This window comes from Convolutriloba macropyga, chromosome 1 (genome assembly GCF_964194025.1).
Source record: "Convolutriloba macropyga chromosome 1, txConMacr16.3, whole genome shotgun sequence".
Taxonomy (NCBI): Eukaryota; Metazoa; Xenacoelomorpha; order Acoela; family Convolutidae; genus Convolutriloba; species Convolutriloba macropyga.
The window spans coordinates 55,784,300-55,799,242 of NC_134468.1; the positions used below are offsets into that span (position 1 = coordinate 55,784,300).

Here is a 14,943-nt window from a genome sequence, read left to right on the forward strand (position 1 = left end):
GACTTTTTTAAATTCGTGAACAAAAGAACTAAATCATCGTGGCTCAGATAATTTTATAAAGCTAGGCATTTCCCTCTTCTTTCTGATGCTGAACGAAATTACCTTTCAGCGTAAGCGGCTTGTTATCTTACGCATGAGTATCAAAGTACCAATCTATATGAAACCGTTTCTCCGTAAATATCATTAGGATGTTTTGGGCCATATATATATATATATATATATATATATATATATATATATATATATATATACTATAAACTCAGGTTTGGTTACCTTTTTATAAGCAAATACTCGTAAAACCTAAAATTCATGATCCACTCGAAATTCATATGACGTCAAGAGAAGTACTAACCACTTTTTGAAGGATTGGAGTAGCTTCGTAAAGGTTGCTAGCATTCCTGGATTACAAATTGGATCATTCACTTCCAAATTGCAAGAATTACAAACGCCTATTGGTCTTGGGTCTGTTTGATCTTGTCCAGGGTGGGTCTTGAGTCTATTTGTTCTGACCCAGTGTCAGACGACATTGGGTCTGCTCGGTCTGCCCAGGATGGCCAAAGTCTGTTCGTTCTGTCTGTTGAATTTGGTTGTTTTTGGTCTGAACCCCCTGTCAACTACCCGAGTCCGTCTGGCGCATGTCTTTGGGATGCACTGTAAAATATTGAAGTATAATGAGCTACCAAAGTTTGCTTCAATTTAAATCAATAAATTTAAATATATCAATTTCAATCTTATAACCTCGACTCTGGAGCCGCAGAGTTTATCTGTCCTTGAAGTGACCTCTGGTCATACTATTATGCCCTCGAACCAATTTCAAATCCTGGAAATACACCTTCTGCTTTGGAATTGGGTCTTATCAAAGGTCACCTCGGGATGGGACCTAAACTTGGGCTCAGTTCAGGAACTTGTATAATAAACTTAAACAGAACTCTGAACCGAGTGTTATCGGAGAGTTATCAGTGGCGTGATTGCTTAGAGGTAATGTGTGTGATTCACACGCCAGTGATTGAGAGTTCAATCCCCTGCCTCCGTGAAGCTGTCTGTGTAAGGATGAGCTCTTACTTAACCATAGCTTCAGATTTACCTTAGCCTGAACAACGTTGGGTGCAACGATGGTACCATGTGAAAGTTTCAGAGGCAAAAAAAGTGGCCATCGTCACCAAAAAAGAGCAATGATGCTCCTAAAAAGAGCAGTCTGAAATGTGGGGAAGAATAAGAAAAAGGGCAGCTGAGAACAGGCCGCTGTGGCCTAATGCTGTTCCAATGCCGTTACGCAGGAACAAACTATTATTATTATTATTATCAAATCAGCGTACAAATTTAAAAAGCTACTTGATTCGGAATAGAGAAGGATTCACAACAAGTATTGGTCCGTCTCGACAACTTCGAGAGGGATCCTTGCTATCTTCTTCGATTTTTAATGGCGTCTCACATGCTATAGTTGCGGCCTTAGTGGCCAATCAGCACTTCGTGTCATTTCTATGTTTCCGTTTTAGCATGGATAGGGCATAAATTGAGTTCAAGTGTATTAATTAGGTAAATATTTTGAAGCCATAAATTGACGAACTGGGTTCCTGGGACACGTTGATTCATGAAAGAAGAAGTAAGTAATTGTGGCTCAGATAAGTCGGCATTTCCTTCTCTCCCTTTTTGATGCTCAACCAAATTAATCTTTAGCCTAAGTGGTTCGTTATCTTGATCATGATTGGCAGAGAACCATATTACCTGATACCGCTGTTCCATAAATAACAAGTTTTTATGTTCAAGAGAGGATCGATATACGCTCAGGTTTAGGAACCTTTTTTGTACACAAATATTTGGAAAACTGAAAATTCATAATCTAGAAAAGTCAGATGACGTCAAGAGGTTCCACTAACATTCGTGAGAAGTAAATCTTCTGAAGGCTCGGAGTAGCTTCTTGAAGGTTGCCGGACATTCCTGAATGACAATTTGAATCGGGTGACAACAACATTGCAAGAACAACAAACGCCTCCATCAGAGCAGAATCATGCATATTATGTCCTCATCTCCTTGTCTTGTGAGGAAAAGCAAAGAAGCGCGAAAAAGTGATGATTGTGTTTCCTTCCTATTGTAGTCCTAAGAGAAAGTGCCTAAGTGATTAAAGGGTCGTCAAAACCAAAACATACAGTATATACAACATAAGTATATATATACAGATAAGTAGATACATATTATTTACATAAGTTTTCTATCTGATTATATATATATATATATATATATATATATATATATATATATATATATATATATATACCAGGGTCGAGGTTTGGCGATGACTTTTGGTAAAATATGCGTCGAAATACGGTGAAAAAAAATTTTCACCGCGGATTTCCTACATCTTTTTGCGGTGAATGCAGTGAATCCCGTGAATTATATATTTTCACCGCGTTCTCAGTGTCCTTTCAAAACAGATTCTTCCTCACGCGGGTTCGGACCTCTGAACTCCTGCAATCCTTCGACTGCTTATTCCACTGCGCAAACTCTCTAAGTTATTAGATATTTCTTCTGAGAATTATTTTTTTCAACCGCATTGAATTACTTTTTGTCACCGCTTTCACCAACTTCACCGCAATTCTTGCACCAATTTGCAACGAAAGATGATGCAGCGAACTTTTGTAAGAAATGCAGTGAATATTGCGGTGAATTTTTGTAAGAAATGCGGTGAAATATTTATTTTCACCGCAATCAACACAATCACCGCATTTCTTACAAAAATTCACCGCATTCACCTCATATCCTACAAAAAGTCACCCAAAAACCTTGACCCGCGTATATATATATATATATATATATATATATATATATATACATATATAAATATACTTAAATATATATATATATATATATATATATATATATATGTATATATAAAATATACGTATATATACATATATATATATATATATATATATATATATATATATATATATGTATGTATTTATATACACCTACATATCTATACATATATATATATATATATATATATATGTATATATATATATATATATATATATATATATATATATATATACACCTACATATCTACATATATATATATATATATATATATATATATATATATATATATATATTTATATATATATATATATATATATATATATAATTTAATACACTCAACGACTCGACAAAATTTGGATCCCTATGTAATGGGACTAAATAATAATTACGCAAAAAACTAAGAGGCAAATGTTTGAAAAGGGAGATTAAAATTTTTCAGAAGAAAGCTTTTGAAGTCATTGAAAGTTTTAGCTATCAACCGAATCCACTAAAATCATTAAATAGATTTCTTACAACTCCAAAAGAAGAAATTGAGAGCCCTCATTATCCACGTTTTGTCTAACCACTAAAAACAGAACAACCAGTACTGAAAACATTGAAAAAATCAATAAAAATTTGCTTAAATCAAGTATACTAGATTTTAACCTACCAAACTGAAGGTTCGTTTTTACACATATGGGCTGCTTTGAACACTAATCAGACTTGAAATTATTTTGCCAATGTTACAGGACAACAAAGATTAAACTGATGTTTGGGCAAAGATCAGTAAATCAAAAATTTTTTATGAAAACTGTAGAGTTGAAGCCAGAAAACCAGAATTTTAAGTATGAAACCACTATGTACAAAAAATTTTTTTAACAGTTCATCAAAACTTGATGCAAACTGTCATCGATGAAACTAAGCATCAAATAAGAAGGTAAGAATACCAAAATCAGAAATGTTCACAAGAGAAGAATATTTTTTAAAACAAAAAAAATTCAAAGTCATGAAAAATATTAGCTTTGGATTTAAAATATTGAAAGAATTCAATTGCACCTTCATAAAAAGCGAGAGATTTGTTGGTATTCAAAATATATCATACAAATACAAAAAGCCCGACAAGAAAAGGCAAAGTTTGAAACATCAATCAAATTTTGCCAGAAAACGATGTCGATGCCTTTAAAAACGGAAACTATTCTCCAAAAATCCTAATTATCTTTCATTGCGTCTTCTTTCACAGCCATTTTTGTGATATCGTTTCCGTCATTGTCGTACAAATGTGACAAGACCATAATGACAAATGTACAAAAAAATGAAACAGACCAAAAAAGATACTTTTAGTCTCAAAACTAAAAAACCATTTCTGAGAACGTAACAGTCAGTGACGGCTAAAAAAAACTGCATAAAAAAACTGCATAGGAAACTGATGCACCTTTTCTTTTGTTATTAGCTAAAAACTGACAGAAATAAGAAAAAAAATATGACAAAGGCTCAAAAATCCCCTTTTTTGTTCTGAAAATCAATTTTATGAGAGTTAAAACAACAATAAGCTATCAACTAAGAATAATTTTTAAAAAACATTAAATTTCATTGGACTTCAAAGAGACAAACATATGTTAACAAAACAAGAACAAGCAAGAAAAACCAAATCAAAAAATAACAAACATTTTTACGTAAACAAATTTTTTATGAAGACATAAATACAGAGTCTCTTACTAAATTTTTTATATATTTTCATTGGGTCTGATTTTTGCGTACAAAAAATTTGTCGGAAATTTGGCAAACAAAATGACCTTCAGTGTTATAGCATTCTGGTAGTTCACTTAAGAGATACAAAAAAGCCAATAAATTAAGATTTCTTATAAGAAAAATTTTAAGAAAAAAGATAGAAATATAAAAAGTAGCGGTCTACAACTTCGAACCCACGAATAAACCAGAACCAGCCTAGATGTCGTTGTCGTCCTTTCAAAATAAATAATCGCTTCAATTGTTAGCGAATTGCTTAATTTGACGAAAAAAGACTAATAATGTTTTTGTCAAGATTTTTAACGTATTTTTAAGCAAAGTTGACAAAACATATGAGCACAAATATCGAACATGTGAACATAAACAAATGAAATCAGTGAAATGTTCCAAAAACCTTGAACCTCGATAACTCGGTGTTAAAAAATAAGTTTAAACAATCTTTATGATTCCATATCACAATTCTCTACGATTACCATATCGCTGGGCCAATTTTGACTGAACAAAAAACACCCGTTTGAGTATATAGTTCCCCCCACCAATGTTGGTCGGAACAAATGCATACATAAAGTCGTACCTCATTATTTGCAGCTTAAAAAGAAAGACCCGCAGGCATCAATAAATTAGCAGTCGGCAATTATACTGTCAAAAACTGTTCTAGACAATTATTACTGCTAGATTATGCAATTAAATTCCACTTAAAATCCCTATTGGATCTCTTTAAAATGGTATTTAAATTCTCTCGGTTCATAATTATTTAAACAATTCCACTTTCAACTTGAAACAAACTGTCGCTGAGGGATTATTAAAAAAGTTCTTTTAAAGTTATCGAAGCGAAAATTTCGATGAAATTACTAGACAAAAACCTCCAGTCGATTTGTATCGACGTCGCAGTGTCCGATAGATCTATAGAAATTCGCAAATCTTTTTCTCTCGGATTAAGATGTGTCGTGAAGACCAAAATATGATTGAACAATTAAAAATGGTCTTGCATGGGCATTCTAAACAATTGTGAGACAACTTGCGTAGAAAATCCAAATACAAAACAAAGTTTTAAGGTAGACTGGTCCTAGTTAACTTTATTTTTATTAGGTTTTGTGCAATGAATCGTTTGATTTTGTAATGAACCGATTGCAATGAATCGTTTGATTTTGTAATGAACCGATTGCAATGAATCGTTTGATTTTGTTCGCTATCACAGCAATCTTACCTTTCTGTGCACAAAGCCTTCGTTCGAGGGCAGATGAACAGATTATCATTGACAGTCTTCTCAACAGAACTACAAAATTCACAGTGCCCGTCAAAAATCTGACTGTTGTATACACAATTGAATTATTTCAACTGCTGGATATCGACGAAAAACAGAATTTGGTAACTATGCGAGTTTGGATCTGTATCAACTACACGATTCCAGAACTTGCGTGGGATCCAGCTGACTTCGACAACGTCAGTTTGGTCTATCTGCCCCCGGGATCAGTGTGGACCCCGGATATCGAGCTGGTTGACGTTTCCGCAATTGACTACAGGGGGTTCAAAGGACAGGCCCTGTGGTGGGACGGTACGGTGACGGCAAGGTCCTCTATGGTTACCCTCAAGATTTCCTGTCAGCTGCAATTCCTCAACTTTCCCTTTGATTCCCAGGTATTGCTAAAAGGCTCAATCATTTATAGATAGTACGCTCCATTAGGGAACTTGAACTAAACTGAATTTTCCTACATAGGCGCGAACAAAAATGCTGGAAATCATATTTGAGTGTAGTTCATTTTTATTTCTATTATTATTATTATTATTATTATCATTATTATTATTATTAATGTTCCGACCCACCTTGGTGTTGGAGGGACTATATTCCCAGCTGTTTCTTTTGTTCAGTAAATTTTGGCCGATCGATATATTAACCGTAGAGAGATGTGAGTGGTATCATTAAAAAATCCCATTCAGCGTAGGAAACGGAATTATAAAGATTTTTAACCACTTTTTTTCCCTTGGAGTTATCGAGTTTTAAAATTTTGGGAACATTTGAATTATTTCGATTGTTTCGTTCACATTTTCCTTATTTATGCTCAATTTTTTTGTATATTTTGCTAAAATTATTTCAAGTTTGTAAACAAAAGTGTTAATGGTTTCAATTTTAAACACAAAATAATGTTGCTGAATAATTTGATCCGAAATTTTTGCTAACATTTTGTCTAAGTTCTTCAAAATTCAGCCTCTGTTCCATCAAAAATGCAACTCTATAGCACATTTTTATTTTAATTAACAGAAAACTCAGACCTAAGAACTGCTGACACAATCTTCTGAAACTCTAAAAGACAATCTTTCTAAACCCCTAAAACTTTTCTTACGAGTGAAACTGAACACAGCGAAAAGTTCTTAGAAATTTTTGTGGGACTTCAGGCAACTTTTTCCCCATTTTTTCACTCTTTGTTTTTAGCCAATCAGTTGATCAGCTCCTTACACCTTTTTTATTAAAAAATTGGAAACTTAAGTGTAGTTCACAAGGGTAATTAAAAAACATATATATAAAAGCATTTTTCAAAATGTTTTTAGGAAGCTACTCCTTTTATTTGCCTTCAATCTACCCAGACACTCTGGTGTCAATGAAATGCAAATACCGTTATACAATCGGGAAAACTTAGATTTTTTTTTGGGGGGGGGGTGCTAAAATAATGGCTATATAGGGCTGGGGGGGCTAACAGAAAAAATCTTAATATAATAAATAATAATAAATTCTTATTAGAACCAAGAAATTCAAGCTTCGAATAATTAAAATAAAATTAGAATATAAAGCGTCATACTGAACGAATGCTAAGAGGCAATTTGTTTGTTTCAGCACCGTTACAGAGCTATCCAAAATTAGATTATATGTTTGAATTTCATTTAGTAACTTATACTGAGACCATTCAATAGGAACAGAAACAAGGGGGCTTTGATACGCCAACTTTACGCACCAACTTTTCAATTGTGCTTAACTCGAAAAAGTTTTTTCTTTTTTTTTTCAAAAAAACACGTTCTTTTTATCGAGCATACTACCAATAAAAGTTTCCAAAAAAATAGGAATCAATTATTTAATTGTCCAAAAAGGAGTGTAGTAGTTTTTTTAATTTCTTTTCGTTGCAGATAAAACTTTTTATTATATCAAAATCAAGAGTGGATAGGCTATTGTAGAGTATTCCCAATCAAACTATGATTTGTTTTCGGTTATTGGGGGTTAATTTTTCTATGAGAGGTATTGTTTTGATTCTCCGTTCAGTGTCGAATGATTTATCGATTCCCTTGTCAGTTATAAACGGGTTAATAGATTCACTAGGATGCTCTCTTCTGATTATTTTTGATAAATGTTTAAGAATTTTTTACACGTGAAGGTCAAATTTTGATGGAATTTTGTTTTTTGATCTACAACTACGAACTTCTTTATGTTTTGGGAACCCAAAAACTATTCTGACTGGAAAGTTTTGTTGATGTTGTAGTCTTTCAAGAACACTTTTGTTTGCCGTGCCATATATTAGAACTCCGTATTGATACTGTGGTTAATTATAAATTTTCAGAAGTAATTTTCTTTGCAGATATTTCTTTGTGTGATATGAAATCGAGATGTGTTGGTTACATTTCATTTGAACATAGTCTATGTGCTCTTCAAATATGAGTTTATTGTCAATTTCAACACCTAAGTATTTAACAGATTTGCTCTCTTGTACTTCTTCCGCTTTCCAGATAAGTTTTTTTTGACAAATAGTTGGGCAATAGCAGAAGTAGTTGTATTTTTTTAATATTTGGTGTCTGTTTGTTACTCTCCAGCCAGCTGGAAATCATTTTCAGATCATTTGTATATTCAGTTTGCTCATATTTGCCAAATATTTTATGTGTCATCTGCGTATAACAAAAAATTTTTGTGCTTTGGTATGTCTACGATATCGTTTATGTACATTAGAAACAGAAGTGGCCCCAATACTGATCGTTGAAGGACTCCGAACTCAATTTCTTCAGTTGAGGAAGATTCTCCTTTATATCGAACGAATTGTTTGCGGTCTTTAAGATAAGACATGAATAACTCTTCGATTTTGCCTCTCAGACCATATCTGGAACATTTGTCTAGCAATATGCTGTGGTCGACAATATCAAATGCTTTTGAGAGGTCAAGCAAGGTACAATGAGCCAGAACGATTTTCTCCATTAATTTCTGAATGTTTTCCAGCATTTCTGTTAGGGTATCGACTGTTGATCTCTTACTCAGGAAACTAAATTGTTTTCTGGAGAGAATTTCGTTTTTCAGCAGAAATGACATCAGTCTTCGTTTAATAACTTTTTCAAAACTTTTGCAAAAAAAGTGGCACTAAACAAATTGGTCTGTAATTGTTAGGCTCATTTTAATCTCCATCCTTGAAAAGTTGCACAACTTTTGAAGCTTTTAAGCTTTTGGGATAATGTGATTAATCTATGATTTTGTTGAAAATATCTGTGAGGTATCCACTAATGACTGGATTAATTGTTTTTAGAAGATGGTTTGTTAAACCCATACAATCGGAACTCTTTTTCCCAACAAGTTGCTTTATTTTCAACTTCACTTCGTCGTTTTGGACCGGTTTTAAAAACAAAAGAATCAACAACGCGAATACTCATATTCCCATTATATGGTTTCTCAATTTTCTTTGCAAGTAAGGACCAATATTTATAAAGAAATTATTCAGTTTTTCGATGTTAATTGTGTTTGTGTTTTCTAATTTTCTTTTTGTGTTCGGACTGCAAAATTGATCCAGAATGCTATAAATACTTTGGCCAATTGAATTATTTTACTTAACAAAAATTTTTTCGCAGTAGTTATTTTTGGCGTTTTTACTAGTGCTTTTGTTTTGTTGTTCTGTATGTTGTATTGTTTTTTTAACTTCTTGGACTCTAAAACACTGATTTTTTGAATGGCAATTGGCCGTTAAAATTTGTATATGATTGATTGCAGAAGTCTTATTGTTGATAGTTGATATTCTTTGCTCGCGAGCAGAGCTACTCCTCCGTCTCCCTGTTTTTGGTCGGTTGCACATAACAATAATTGTAGATTTTTGTTGCAGAACAGTTGGTTGTTTGAGTAATCTTTCAACCAGGTCTCCGTTAGTGCCACTAAAAGTGGCATTATTTGGTTGGCCTCAAAAGTTGCTAAAAGGTCATTGTAGTTTAAACCCAGTAATCTTATGTTCTGCAAGAACAGCAGCATGGCTAAAACTCCTCTTGATTAAGCGCTCCGATGGCATGGTTTTCTTTGAGAAATTCTTCCAAAAAGATTTTATTATTGATTCAGTTACCTAGTTACTTTTTGTACTAATGTTGGGCTTTCTTTGCATACAATCGCAGATTGCCCACTAATTAACGTTTTTTTTAAAAAAAAAAATAAAAAAGATATGGTTTTAACAACAAAAACTTGTTGTTTATGCAGCGTACAGTCGCCGAAAACCTGAAATTTAGCTGTCTACTGAACTAAAAAGTGAAATCTTCAAGTTCTGAACAGTTTTCCTTTTTTTTACTAGTGTCAGCGGACAGTCGCTTCCACTAGAAAATAAACCATTGCAGTTTATGATTGGTATCTAATGATTCGTTAATGTTGGCGGACAGTCGCCTGTAATCTATTTGGTTCATTGTGATCAATCATTAATTTAAAATAATTTTAGTTAATTTTCAATTTTATTTTGGAATTTTTTCTTAATATTTCGTTGATTTTCAAAAAAATCTCGAAAACCTAAAAGTTTTGAGGTTTTTTGGCTGATTTCGGTGATTTTCGAAAACCTCAAAAAACAAAAGATCTGAGGAAAACAACAAAAAAGTTTTCATGAATATAACATGTTGTTGTTTATTCAGCGAAGAAACGCCGAAAACGTGTAATTTAGCTAACTACAAAACTAAAAAATGAAATCTTCAAGTTCTCAACAGTTTTTTTTACCCGTGTCAGCGGACAGTCGCTTCCACTAGAGAAAAAAAGCATTGCAGTTTATGATTGGTATCAAATGATACCTTAATGTGGGCAGACAGTCGCCTGGAATTTATTTGATTATTTTAGATCAGTCATGAATTTCAAATAATCTTAGTGACTATTTAATTTTCTTTTTGAGTTTTTCCCATGATTTTGTTGATTTTCAAAGAATCTCAGAAACCCAAAAATTTTGAGGTTTTTCGCAAAAAAAATTTAGTTTTCTTGACCATTTTTGAATGTTTTCCATGATTTCTGTAGTTTTCGAAAAATTTCAAAAACCCTATATATTGTATAACCGAAATGGTGGAACTTTACTCCAATGGAAGAACTCTTCTTAAGCCATGGAACGGATCAATTGAGACTAACTTGTTTCAAGGAGATTTTGAACTAATAGCTTTTGTCAACAAATAGATATCCAACGCTAAATTTTTTGACGCCAATCATGTGCATAACAGATATTGGCAATTTTTTATTCAATTTTTAGTAGAAGTCCTTTTTTTCTTTGATGCGCAGCAACAATATTGATTTTGATGTAAAATATACCTGGCCTATTTCAGGAATGTCCTATTACAGCGGCTCAGTGGCTATCCGACACCAGCAGATACAGGGTAGAGGGACAATTGGGACTAGTGGGAGAAGGATCCAACCTAGCACTTCTCCAGGGACAGTGGGAGCTACAGATGCCAATGACATACAACGTATTTCCAATGCCCAACTACGAGTCATACGATATCATTCAATTCACCTTCAGATTCAAACGTAACCCCGAGTTCTACTTGATTGTCCTGGTGGTTCCCTCCGTTCTGCTTGGAATCCTGCCGACGTTGGCATTCCTGATTCCAGTTGAATCCGGAGAGAAGATCTCTCTTGGATTGACAACTCTCCTGGCACAAGTTGTGGAGCTTCTCGTTCTCTCCGATATTTTGCCTCCCAGTTCCAGAGGAGACTTCCCGATCCTAGGTCGGCTGGTGATCTATTCTATCGTTCTGATCGCAGTCGCCATTTTAGAATCAATTTTCGTCACCTGTATTTACCACGTTGACCCCAAAACCAGTCTTCCTTGGTTTGTTAGATCTGCACTCTCTTCTCCTCTGATGGGAATGGTACGATTACCTCGGCTTCAGTTCCACAAGCCATCTAAGGTAAATCCCGCGGATGTCAAGGATGCAAAGATGCACGAAAATGTTCTCGATGCACAAATCAAAATCAAAGACTCTGATATGGTGGAAAATGCGTGGGCGTTGCTAGCGCGGCTAATCGATCGAATCATGTTTATCAATTATGTACTTTTGGACATAGTTGGCTCCGCGATTTTTTGCTTCTGTATTGACGATTGTTAGGAAAATGACGGTATCGCTGTATCTACCCGTTTGCTGGAGTTGGCATTATTCAAATTTGTTGAGCCAATTAAATTTACTAATGACAAAAGTAATCTCAGTTAGTCGACTGAGCTATCAAAACAGTTCACAATTTTAGTGCAATTATTTCAACCAAAATTAAAAATTTTCTAAATATAAAGCTGTGTGAAATCCTAATAATAAATTTTCCCGGTTTCCGTTGACTCATTTGTCTTTCAAGTTCGCAAAAGTGGCGTGATAGCCGCGAGGTAAGGTGTGTGATGCACACGTCAATGATTGAGAGTTCAATCCTCTGCCTCTGTGAAGCTGACTGTGTACGGATGAGCTCTTACTTAACCATAGCCTCAGGTTCACCATAGCCTGCAATGATGGTACAACGTGAAAGTTTCAGACACAAAAAAAAGTGGCCAAAGTCACCAAAAAGAGAGCAATGCTGCTCTTAAAAAGAACAGTCTGAAATGAGGGGAATAATAAGAAAAAGGGCAGCTGAGAACAGGCCGATGTGGCCTAATGCTGTTCCGCTGCGATTACGCAGGAACCAAAATTATTATTATTAAAAGCCATTTTCGTGGTTGCTCATTAGTTTGAAAAAGAAACTCAATAAAATGACTCAGCAGAATACAGAAGAGCTGCAACCCAAAAATGAAGTGAAGAGCAAACTTTTATAAAGCGCAATGAACTTCATGACTTCAGGTCATGCATGGTGAGCTATTAAACATGTCTCCCACTCCCTCTCAGATTAGACCATTAAGGCGCTGCACCAGGGGTTTAAGAGCCCGAGTCGAGGTTTGGTCAAAAAATAATGTACGATTTTTTTGACTAAACCTCGATTTTTTTCGCCGCTTAAGCGGTAATTTTTTTCACCGCTTAAGCGGTGAAAAAAAAATTCGCCGCTTAAATTTTTTTTCACCGCATTCAATGCATTGAGCGCAAATCTTACACTTTTTATTCAGATTCACTGCAAATCTTTTAGCATCTTCTAGCGATTTTTATCGGTGACACCTCGACCCGGGAGGTAGCCAATATGCATGTTACCCAATAAGAGACATGGTAGTACTCAAATCTGTATAATAGTCGATTGGGGTGTGATCAATATGGCCATTTTAATCTAAGGAGGTCTAATCAGAGACTGAAATCTGACCATTTTTGATGTTCTGATTGATCCAGACGCGCTAGAGAGTAGAGCCATTAAGGATTTCTTCAATTTCACGTAAAAAATTGATTATCATTGATAGCATCTTAGCAAAAAAATTTAACAGATCACAATTTAAACCCAATTTGTGACCTCAAATAAATTTTCTCAACCAATTAGAAAACTGTGTATTAATTTTTGAGCTATAATTTTATATCTTTTAAGATATTGAAGTTCTATATGTTTTAGCTATTATAGCTATTATAGAGCACACCCAAGTGAGCTTTGACCAATCATTTTCATGATTTTTGAACAGATCGTGCACGATGTTTCCAAAACAGATCACATTTTGGCCAGGAATTGCCTTTGAAGTCCAGAATTTGCCGCGAATCGCAAAAACAGCTGAGATTTTTGCAACGTTAACCTCCTCTGAGCAGAGGATGAACCAGTCCCATGCAAATTAATCACACATAAGCCTGAATATTTTCTAAAACTAATAGCTAAGAAATATACATAGAATTTAAATTTTTTAAGAGATATAAAATTATAGCTCCAAAATTAATAGAGTATTCTAATTGGTTGAGAAAATTTTTCGAGATCAGAAATTTGGTTTAAATTGTGACCTGTTAATTTGATAGCAAAGATTTTATCAATAATAATCAATTTTTTCACTTGATATTAAAGAAACACAGCTACACAAGCTTCTCACGAACTGCTCTTTTTGCTCCTTCGTTTGGCCACTTCTTGACTACAAGGCTTGTCTCTCCTCGTCGTCTCTGTCTTCCTCCCCCAGTGAATTTAGCGACTCTCTAAAGTAGCAAAGAGGCGTAGCAACAGTGTTTTATATTTACAAGGGGGGTTGGTTACTTAACTTAGAAAAGTTCTCGGCCCATGACCTGACGGCTAAAAGGAACGCAGAGACAAATCTTGTAATCGAATATCTAAATTAGAAATGATGGTTGACAACGGTTGCAATTGGCACAAAATTTAGCGCCTATTTATTACCCCAAATTACGGCTCTTTTACATTCATGATTATCACATTTAATGTATAACTTTCATGAGTTCCGATCTTCACTAACTATTTACTCTATTAATTTATTTCTTCAAAAGATCAAGGGTCAATACTTCACACATAACAATATGAAAAGTTGGGTACAGTACAAATCTAGTATATATAGCACGTGTCAGCTTATTGTTGTATTCACTAATTTGATAAATAAACAAGATTACTTTAGACAATTAACAATATACTTCCAATACACCTCCTATCATGTTAAGTGTTTGCTCCGAGAAAAACACCACGAAAAAGTGATACTTTGGTCCTTCCCAATGCTTTTGAGCGTGTCTGGCGGCATGCGATCGGTAGGTAAGTAGTTTAGCTCTAATAGTCGACTTTCGACTAAATTCCGAACGAAGTGCACTTTCATTGCAAAGTGCATTGTCTTTCCGTGGTTCATCGAATTTTTACTAAGAGCAATAGAGCTTGATTGTCTACAAAGACGTTTACTGGCTGCTGGATTTCCAAATCTTATTCTCGTAATAGGTTTACTAAATGTACTGCTTCATTACTTGCCTCGACAAAGGCGTTACGCTCAGCTTCGGCTGATGAAGAAGATGCAACTGGCTAGCCCAACTGATAGTGTCTGAAACTGTTGTTAAGTTTAAAACAAAAACTACTATTACTTTTTCAATTGTCTATGTTGTTTGCCCCGTCTGAGTCTATAAATCCTTCTAACTCCAGTTTTTTCTTTTTCTGAAAACCATCTCCTCTGATTTGGTCCCATTTAGGTAACATAAACACCTTTTTGCTGCACTCCAATCTCACCTCCCAGGATTTTCAGCAAAAGAAATCAATATATTAGCTGCGTGCGCACTATCTGGCCTACTTGTTAATGCTAAAAAGTTCAAACATCCCAGTATACCCCAACAATCACATGATTGCATTTCTCGTTG

The 14,943-nt window shown here is 34.4% G+C and overlaps 1 protein-coding gene across 1 annotated transcript; it reads left to right on the forward strand.

Annotated features, from left to right (window-relative positions):
• The first annotated feature begins 5,919 nt into the window (after window positions 1-5,919).
• LOC142344065 (neuronal acetylcholine receptor subunit beta-2-like) lies at window positions 5,920-14,618 on the forward strand. The gene is made up of 3 exons (XM_075395574.1): window positions 5,920-6,183; window positions 11,056-11,561; window positions 14,534-14,618. Exons 1-3 carry the CDS (start codon window positions 5,920-5,922, stop codon window positions 14,616-14,618), a joined length of 855 nt encoding a protein of 284 aa, XP_075251689.1.
• The last annotated feature ends 325 nt before the right edge of the window (window positions 14,619-14,943 follow it).